Source organism: Vicugna pacos, chromosome 18 (assembly GCF_048564905.1).
Source record: "Vicugna pacos chromosome 18, VicPac4, whole genome shotgun sequence".
In the NCBI taxonomy this organism is placed as follows: domain Eukaryota; kingdom Metazoa; phylum Chordata; class Mammalia; order Artiodactyla; family Camelidae; genus Vicugna; species Vicugna pacos.
The window spans coordinates 11,138,999-11,149,006 of record NC_133004.1 but is presented as its reverse complement, the minus strand read 5'-3'; the positions used below and the strand labels follow the sequence as shown (position 1 = coordinate 11,149,006).

At 43.7% G+C, this 10,008-nt stretch overlaps 1 protein-coding gene across 3 annotated transcripts; it reads left to right on the top strand.

Moving 5' to 3' along the window:
- The first annotated feature begins 1,077 nt into the window (after nt 1–1,077).
- On the top strand, nt 1,078–9,859 carry LOC102532768 (arylamine N-acetyltransferase 1-like). Of its 3 annotated transcripts, XM_072942162.1 has the most exons (4): nt 1,105–1,137; nt 3,597–3,732; nt 5,423–5,501; nt 8,981–9,859. In XM_072942162.1, the coding sequence occupies exon 4, from the start codon at nt 8,987–8,989 to the stop codon at nt 9,857–9,859; it is 873 nt and encodes a 290-aa protein (XP_072798263.1). In that variant the 5' UTR covers nt 1,105–1,137; nt 3,597–3,732; nt 5,423–5,501; nt 8,981–8,986. The 3 variants fall into 3 exon arrangements, with proteins under 3 accessions (XP_072798262.1, XP_031547446.1, XP_072798263.1); XM_072942161.1 differs by lacking the exon at nt 5,423–5,501 and having other exon boundaries at nt 1,078–1,137; XM_031691586.2 differs by lacking the exons at nt 3,597–3,732; nt 5,423–5,501 and having other exon boundaries at nt 1,099–1,137.
- The last annotated feature ends 149 nt before the right edge of the window (nt 9,860–10,008 follow it).

The following is a 10,008-nucleotide window of genomic DNA, read 5'->3' as shown; positions in this document are numbered from 1 at the left end:
GTGCTTGTAGTAACCGGGAGCTGGAAGCAGCCTGGGTCCTTTAGCGGTGGTACTGCCTTCACTGGCTTGCTTGGGAGATGATTTCAGGAAGCACCACTATGGAAGTGGGAGAGTGCGGCAGGGGCTCTTGGAGAGTCAGGGAAGGATGCGTGATTGGCAGGTCCCTCTGGGGACAATGGAAGCTTCCTGTCACTGGACAACACAGGGAGACACTGCTGCCCATGACGCCAGAGTAGTCCCTCCTGAGCAAGCGGAACACTGGGTACGGATGTTCCCGCTCCTCTCTTGCCAGGCTGAGGGCTCTTCCAGGGCCATTAGCTGCCGGCCCGTCTGGCCTGCCCAAGCCCAGGCCAAGAGACAGCCTTTAGTGGAGACTCTCAAGTCCATACAGTGAGACACCGGGGGCACGGGCTACAACTGTTAGTGCCAAAGGGGGAGAACAAGGCAACACTTGTGTCACGTAGGCGCTTTTGGAAATAAACTGTAGAGGGAAGTGCATCAGAAACAGCCAGAGTGACTGAGCAATATCATCAGAATAAATTAAAAACATGAGTAGAAAGCAAACCAGTTCATAAATATCACACGCATCCATGAACATGACTTGGACACATCACACAGGGCCTCTAGGTGGCGTGAGTGCTGAACGGGACTGCAGGTCAGGGAGGAAAGGAAGAGAAATAGAAGCCGTGGGGCCTCGTGGAAATTCAGAAAGAAAGACGGTCATAACCTGGGGGAGTGACTTAAGACACCCATGTCCCTCTGCTCCTCTAGGTCAGTGCACCTGGTCTCCCTGGATCCCCTCAAAACCCTCACCTCTGGGGTCACACGCAGGACATCTGACTTGATGTCCCCTGAGAGCAGGAGCTGTGTGGAATGCAAGGTCCCGCCCACCACAGCCTGGGGCCAGGGCTCTCTAGGGAATTTCTCTCCACTCTTGCAGTCGAGTGCCTCTGAACTAGATGTGCAGGGGCCATCCCAAGTCCCCATAACTACAGCTCCCAGAGCTCCCTGGGGATGCTAGCAAGACTCAGGGGGTGGAGCCATTAGCAGAGCCCACGTGGGCTGTTCCTGGGTTCGGCCTGGAAGTAGCAGCAGGGCCGTCAGCCTGGTTCCTGATTGAGGTCCCAGTGCAGCTCGGTGAGTGACTTGTTTATGCTTTGAAATGGATTTTTTTTTCCTATTGCAAGTGTGAGTCCGGGAGACTGGGCTTGAATTTCAGGTCGTGAGCCAGTTCAGGAAGTTTGGCTGACACACAGCGTGGATCCTTCTGCTGTAAGTCCCGTACAGGGTGATGGGGGGAAAACAGACCCTGATTCAGACTCTCTGGGGTAGAGTCTCAGCCACACGACCTCCCAGCTGTGAGGACGTGGGAAGATCACTGAGCAGCTCTGACAGTTTACCCCTCAGCAAACTAGAGCTAAGAAGAGAGTTTACTTAAAAGGTGGTTGTGAGGATTAAAGTGTAGAAAAGAGAGCTAATGTGTAGAATGTGTGTTTCAGGGGCTGGATTTCCCTCTTGGATCATTGAAACAGTGATGTCCACGTTCTCTGTCCCCAGCTGTGTCCCACAGGGCACCGTTAGTCCCTCAGGCAGCAAGTTCATGACCGTTCTTGCTCCTCCTGCATTAGCTGATCAGAAAGTCTCTAATGACCCCAAATACCCTGTGATGCTGGGTTGTGCTGCCTGAGAAGCTGTCAGGGAATTCTCTGGGGGAGTTTCATGAGGATGATAGGAGGACCCTTGGGGAGGGTCTCCCGGAGCCATAATGACAAGGATCAGCTCTTTCCCTGTCAGGCAGACCGAGGACGCCGGCCCTGCGCACAGACGTGTCGAATTCCACATGAGTGAGGAGACGGAGGGGGCAGACAGCCCCAGGAGCGGGGAGCCCTGTGGGCTCTGCAGTCCGGGCCTCGCTCCCCTGCTCTGGAGCGGGCCACATAAGAGCACCAAGCCTGCTGGCTCTTCTTTGGTAAACTGACCTTTGCCCACCCCAGGGCCACGTGTTAGTTTCTCTTTCACGAAACAGCTGACTCCACCTCCTCTCACTGACCAGGAGGTCGTTAACTCAGCTGTGTATGTCGCTGCATCCCACCCAGTGACTCACTTCTGTTTGCTCTTTATAGGGTTAAAAATTTCTGAGCCAACTTTAAAAATAGGAAGATTTTCATGTACAAGTCTGAATTTCTGTTTCTGCTCAGGAGGGTAAAAAAAAATAAATAAATAGAAAGAAAGAAAAGTAAAGAAACCAAAACCATTCAGAACTTCCTGCTGCCTGTGGCTCACTGGCTACAACAGCTGATTGTTATCCAGAAGATCCCTGGGCTGACCGCTTACCTCTGGTGAGTGTAGGGGGCTTGTCTCTTCCCTGCAGTGAGCCTGGGCACCAGAAGAAATAAGGGACGGGGGATCAGGGACGGCATAGCTCAATTGGTATAGTGCCTGCTTAGCATACACGAGGTCCTGGGTTCAATCACCCAGTACCTCCATTTAAAAAAAGAATTAAATATAGCTAATTACCACCCCCCAGCCCCCCAAAAGAAAAACAGATATCAGAAGGGAGAGAAAAAGAAAACCACGGCATACAGGAAGAAAAGCCACTGAGCAGCACCTCTTAAAATTCTACCATTCAACTGGGCAATTCCATTCCTAGGCATACCCCCAGGGAACTGAAACAGGGAATAAACCATACTGGGTCATGGATGTCCTCAGCAGCACTGCGCACAATAGCTGAAGTGGAACCAATTCATAGAGTCAGGAAGTAGACTGGGGGCTGATGGGGGCTGGAGGAAATGGGGCGTGACAGGTACGGGATCTTATTTTGGGGCACGTAGGGAGGTATTTTAGAACTAGATAGCAGCGGTCGTCGCACGAAGTTGTAAATGTACTACAGGACACGAGTTGTTCACTTTCCTTCCGTGCTTTATTTTAATCCACACCCTTAAGTAAATCTTGTGGCTAAATGATCAACATAACTATGTTATTTACATTCTTTAGGCTTCAGGCTTCCGAAACTCAAGCTATCAGTCTCCGAGTGGATGAATTAGTGGTTTGAATTGGAAAGATACATGGAGGAGTAGGGAAATGGAATCTCACAGAATTCTAGCAGAAAAGCCATTTGCAGAATTGAGCTATCTTCAGTGTGAGTGGGAGGTGATCCAAAGGGGGGGCCATCAGAATTGTTCCTTTAAAAAAATTTTTTTTATTGAGTTATAGTCATTTTAAAACGTTGTGTCAAATTCCAGTGTAGAGCACAATTTTTCAGTTATTCATGAACATACGTATATTCATTGTCGCATTCTTTTTCGCTGTGAGCTACCAGAAGATCTTGTATATATTTCCCTGTGCCATACGGTATAATCTTGTTTATCTATTCTGCATATGCCTATCAGTATCTACAAAATTTTGAAACCTTGAATTCCTTCAACTGGCTTCCTCTGTCTCTGTATCTTATCTTTACCTCACAGTGTCTGCTTTTTGGTGAATGTTGCCCTAAATTTAGCCCTTTATGACCTCTGCATTCCTGCACTGTAACTTTTCAATTCTGCCTCTGCTCTGCTGTCTCATCTTCTGAATATTTCTAAATTTAAATTCTTCAGAAATGGAACCTCCGTAGCTAGCTCATCCTTCGCTTACGAGACCACACCTGAGGTCCCTGCTGGCCTGTGGATTCTCTGGGTCCTCTCAGTACCTCTCACCCATCAGGCAAAGACTGAAGAGATGCGGGAACAAAAGGTATAAAATGTGGATGCCTAACGGCTGCCCTTTCTGGAGAGACAGGAGTCAGCCGCTCAGGAAGAGTCACAGGCATGGCAAGCTGGATTACAGACATTCACTGAATAATCAAGTGAAGAACCTGCTAGTATCAATGCTCTGCTGGAAGCTGAGCACAGTGTGTATGACACCTAAAAAGTACTGCGTAGTTTTCCAACACTCATAGAAAAGACATGGATAGGGATTCACCATGTAAATGTTGATTAAAAAAAATCAGATTACAATTAGGATTATCCTGGTTCTAAAAATAAAATGTTTGTATGCATAAGAAAATATTCTTACAAGCGGTAGAATGTGAATATGTTGAACTGTGGTTTTCTGTGGGTGGCAGGTTTTGGAGTCACTGAATTTTATTTTAATATTTTATTTATTCATCAGCATGTTAATTATTTTATTTTGGCAGGGGGTGGGGCTGGGGAGGTAATCGGGTTTAATTAATTTTTAGAGGCGGTACTGGGGATTGAACCCAGGACCTCACTCATGCCAAGCATACTCTCTGACACTTGAGCTACACCGTCCTCTCTGAGTTGGGATCATTTTAATCCCTTCTTAAGTCTTTCTGAAGTGCCTACACATCTTTAACATTGAGCTTCTACCAGCATTTTTTTTTAATAATCTGGATTATAAATCTATTTGGATCAGGGGATAAAAAGCCCAAATGGTTTCTTTCAGGTCATGTGAATTTCACATCAATTTTTAAAATTTTTCCAGTTCTGCCAGAAATCCTGGCAGAAGTTATAGAAAATTCCAGTCCTGTGCAGAAGTGCACTTGTGTTGCTTGTAGCCCTGATTGTGTTGCCAGCATTTCACTCCCTTCCCCTGGACCCTCAGTTTAGTTCCTCGGGCAAAGCACGGAGGACTCCATTCCTTCCCTCCATGGGAAGTTTGCTCTCCCCTCCCTAGTTCTTCTGTCCCAGAGACTTCCTTTGTTTGGCTTTTACCATCTTCAGCTGAGCAGCTGTGTCCAGCTCCCTGGGCCTGCTCAGTGGTCCCCACAGCCCCTACCTGACTCCAGGCATGAACTCAGATCCGTGGAGGAGATGCAGGGATAACTGAAGTACATTAAGGCCCCGCTGGCCAATGGCCTTTGAGCAGGGCTAGCCCAGCAACTCCTTTCCCATCCAGCAATCAAGCAGGTGCCCACTTGCCCTGGGGTGGGGGCTGGGGTGTGGTATAAATGCAGTGCGATGCCATGGCCTTCACTGGGACAGAGAAAACAAAAGTGAAAGAAAAGTATGGGAAATGAAACAGACAGAGAGAGTGAGAGAGAGAGATTGGAGCCAGGTACTAGCACTCTTAAGATCCTTCTAGGGGAAGGGTAGAGCTTAGTGGTCGACTGTGCTTAGCAGGCACAAGGTCCTGGGTTCAATCCCTACTACCTCCATTTAATACAAACAAACAAACAATCTAATTACCTCCCCCGACACACACACACACACCAAAAAAAAAAGAGGTTCTTCTATTCAGAGACCACCAGTGTTGTCTCCACCCACTGCGGTTGTACTTTCTACACTCAGATGCCCACTCCATTCATCATCTTTCCCCTTGTCTTTTGTGATTTTTAGGCGCTTGCCATTACTTACGGCCCACAAAACTGTATTTTCAAGAGAGGTCACAGTTTATGTGTTACTATCTCTTCTGTGATTTCTAGAGCTTGGTCCAGGAAGAGGAAGTTTCTGAGACTTCTGAATTGAAACTGAAAATCAACCTACTTCCATTTGCTTTAAAAGGTATTAAGTGCCTTCCTGAGAGTTCTCAGTAGATGGTGGAAGTCTGGTCTCTCTGTCTCCCTTGAGGTTTCCCTTATATTAAACCTGAAGCTAAAAGTCAAGGGTAAATCCCTGCACAGTGATGCTACAAATCAATATATAATGCTAGTTGTGTCTTCATTTAGGTGTTTTCCTGGCAACTATTTTCTGTGTCCTTTCAGCACTTCACTGTGAATCACAACAGAATACCCCAGTCATATTTGGTTATAAGATGTTGTTTGCATCCAAGTCACTAACAGAAACTGGCTTCTTTTGAATCGACTTGAAGTTACTAAATTCTAACTCAGGATTCTATCTTTCAAAAAATAAAAAAATGAAAGGAAAGAAGAAAAAGAAAAGAAAAACAGTTGGAAACAAATTATGACATTTGAAAAGAAACATAAAATAATTTCTCAGTTGAAAGAATAATGTTCTAATCAAGCATCAAAGAGCCAGGCCAACCCCGCTGATTCCATCTTTTTGAAATGACTTCACCTCTCTTCCACACAGATTCTGGGTTGGGACCAGAGAAGGTGTGGGCTTGTAATCTGTGTGCCTGGGTGGTGGTCTTAGAGCTGCTCTGACTGTTGAGAAAGATGCCATTATCAGCATCATGATATCAAGAACAGAGAGAAAGTTGGAAACTTGGTGATACAGAAATGATAGCTAAGTCAAAAAGAAAATAGAAGAATCTGAAAGAAAGTGGTATGAGGGGAGGAAAGAGAGACGCTGAGCTTTTTGCCATTAAACCCAGGGGAAAGCACTTAATATCATGCGCCTTAGGCTGGGCCGTGTTACAAAGCAGTTAGTCTTGGTGTCTGTGTACTGCTTTGCAGTCAAGCTCTCAAAAGATGAACGCTATCTGGTAACAGGTGACAAAAAGTTTTTTAAATATTCAGACACATCCAAACCAGATGTCTTTCGTTACACATCACCCGCCTCCATGTGTACCCAGAACTGCTTCCGGATGTAGAGGTGGAAGAACTTCTGACATGCTCCGGCTAAATGCCACTTGTTCTTTCTGTGTCTGAGTGGTAGAGGTTGGGGCTTGTGCAGAAGTTGAGAAAGGACACTGATGCATGTCAAGATGAGAAGAAATAAACTTAATAGATTGGGGAAAATCACGTTGCAGACATCAAGAGTAGAGAAAGCTTGAACACAAGCAAAATGGAGAGAATAGCTGGTCAAAAAAGAGAAATAAGAGAATCCAAAGAAATGACATGAAGAAGGACCACAGAAACACATAGCTTATCACCACTGACCTACAGGCAGTTCCCTGTGTAACCTGTCACCTCAGGCCACGTCCTCTTACCAGTGTCCCAGGGCACCACTGTTACAATCAGTGTTCATACCGGGTTCGCACTCTGGTAACAGGGGACAGAAACCTAACCGATTCCATGTGGGATTTTACAAAATAAGAACTTCTTATTTTTTCTTTTTTTGGCTCATCAGCATGTCAAAAACTCCTTAATTGAGGTCTTTTCTCATCTTTCCTTCTCCTGCTTTTATTCCTCAACTCAATAAATTCTTTTATTTTCCCCTTTATGGCTTCATGTTTTTCCACTGTACAGATGTGCAACAAATTTTTTAAACCTTCTGTATTGAAGTCTAATTGATTTACAATGTTGTGTTAGTTTCTGGTGCACAGCAAAGTGATTCAGTCACATATATATGTCTTTTTCCATATTCATTCTTATTATGGTTTATTACATGATATTGAATACAGTTCCCTGTGCTATACGGTAGGACCTTGTTCTTTATCTCTTTCCTATGTAGTAATTTGCATCTGCTAATCCCAAACTCCTAAACTGATCCCTCCCCACCACTTTCCTCTCTTACAATGGTAAGTTTGTTTTCTGTGTCTGTGAATCTGTTTCTGTTTTGTAAATAAGTTCATTGGTATCATTTTTTAGATTCCCGATACAAGTCATATCACATGGTATTTGTCTTTCTTTCTCTGACTTACTTCACTTCGTATGGTTGACTCTAGGTCCATCCATGTTGCTGCAAGTGGCATGAGATAAATTCTTGGTTGATATTCTTCTTCAACAAGTTCTCCGGGTTGCTTTGAGCAAACATCCTATGAGCTTCTGGCCCTACAGCAGAAGCATCTACTTAGGCTTTATCAAAAGTCCCTCAATAGATTCTTACTGACCCAACTTGGGCCACATGCCATCCACAAGCAAGGCAGTGCTCCTAGAGCAAATGTGCTTTGAATTGGCCCTACCTGGGTCTTGTTTCTGTCCGTTCAGCTTAGTATGTACAGCTCACCCTGCATAGCCAGACATACCGGTTTGATAATGGTGCACTTGGCCCAATCTACTGCCTTCCCCGACTGCCTTTCTCACAGTGACTTCTCATCTCAGAGTAAAAGCCAAAAGGCCACATCTCATGTCAATCCATGCTCCGTCTCACTCCCTGTGTCCCTGCCATCCTGACTGTTTTAACATTATTTCCTTACTCTAGGCAGCTTCCACTTGAAGGCTTTCATTCATATTTTTTTAACATTTTTTATTGATTTATAATCATTTTTCAGTGTTGTGTCAAATTCCAGTGTTCAGCACAATTTTTCAGTCATTCATGGACATATACACATTGTCACATTTTTTTCTCTGTGATTTATCATAACATTTTGTGTAATTCATTTTTGTTTCTTTACTTTCTGAATGATCCTCGCCACATAGGGACATGGCTCTTTCTCTCACATCCTAAGAGTCATCGCCAGGCTTCCTCTCATCCACTTACTTGAAATTCAAGATCTCTCTGGGCACATCTTAGCTTCCTTCTTGGCTTTATTTTCCTCAGAGCACTTTTCACAATCTAAGAAATTGTATGTTTTATTTATTTATTTGATTCACTCTCTGTGCCATATCACCCCTACTAAAATGTGAGATTTTTGCAGGCAAGCAATCACTAGGTCAGTAGTATATTCATAGTAGAGTTTTAGTGAACTATTTATTGAATAAATCAATAAATCTTCATGTGAATGAATATAAAACTTTGAAGAACTTTGGGTAAGGTTTAGCTAAAGGGGAAACTGAGTGGGTCAAATTCCATGAATAATACGCCCTCTATTACATAACTTTCCTCTTTATATTAGGAACCCTTTATAAACTCTATTCTCATTATGCTAATTTGAACCTCTCCTTATTCATAACCAAGAAAACCACATGTAAGCTGTTTATCATTTCACTCATCATATAGTATGATTTCTAACTTCTCAGGCTTAAAACATGGGAAAAATGATAATACTTTTCTTAAAAAGTGTTACTGACATGATTACGTGAACTGATGCACGTGAAGCTGATTAACACAGCAAAAGCATACCAGAAACGCTTATGGTGATAGATATTTATAACCACTGTTTATATTTGCATTTTAAAAAGCATTTGTTATAAGTAGGCTGTGTAAAGATACCTACGTACAAACGTAATAAATTTGTTTTACTTCCCTTGCCTTAGGGAATCATGGACATCGAAGCGTATTTTGAAAGAATTGGTTACAAGAACCCTAGGAACAAGTTGGACTTGGAAACATTAACTGACATTCTTCAGCACCAGCTTCAAGCCGTTCCCTTTGAGAACCTTAACATCCATTGTGGGGAAGTCATGGAATTGGATTTGGAGGCCATTTTTGATCAAATTGTGAGGAGGAAAAGGGGTGGCTGGTGCCTCCAGCTCAATCAACTTCTGTACTGGGCTCTCACCACAGTTGGCTTTGAGACCACAATGTTAGGAGGGTATGTTTACAACAGTATAGCCAACAAATACAGCAAGGCCATGATTCATCTCCTGCTGAAGGTGACCATCGACGGCAGGAACTATATAGCTGATGCTGGGTTTGGATGCTCTTACCAGATGTGGCAGCCTCTAGAGTTAATTTCTGGAAAGGATCAGCCTCAGGTGCCTTCTATCTTCCGCTTGACAGAAGAAGGAGGAATCTGGTACCTGGACCAAATCAGAAGACAGCAGTACATCCCAAATCAAGAATTTCTGAATTCTGATCTTCTGGAAAAGAATGCATATCGGAAAATCTACTCCTTCACTCTTGAACCTCGAACAATTGGAGATTTTGAATCTGTGAATATTTCCCTTCAGGAATCTCCAGCATCTGTGTTTACAAGCAAGTCATTTTGTTCCTTGCAGACCCCAGAAGGGGTTCGCTGTTTAGTTGGCTTCACCCTCACCTACAGGATATTCAAGTATAAGGACAACATGGATTTGGTGGAGTTTAAGACACTGAATGAGGAAGAAATGGAAAAAGAGCTAGAAAGTTTGTTTAATATTTTCTTAGAGAAAAAGCTGGTGCCCAAACATGGTGATATATTTTTTACCATTTAGGTAGGCAGAAAAATGGTCTCAATATTACTTCCAGTGCTGTAACTTTGTATTACACAAAAAAATCTAATGCACATAAAAGTAGAAAGAATGAAATGATAAATGTCTGTTTATAACTTAGTTTATCAACTATCAAGCAGCAACCTATGTGT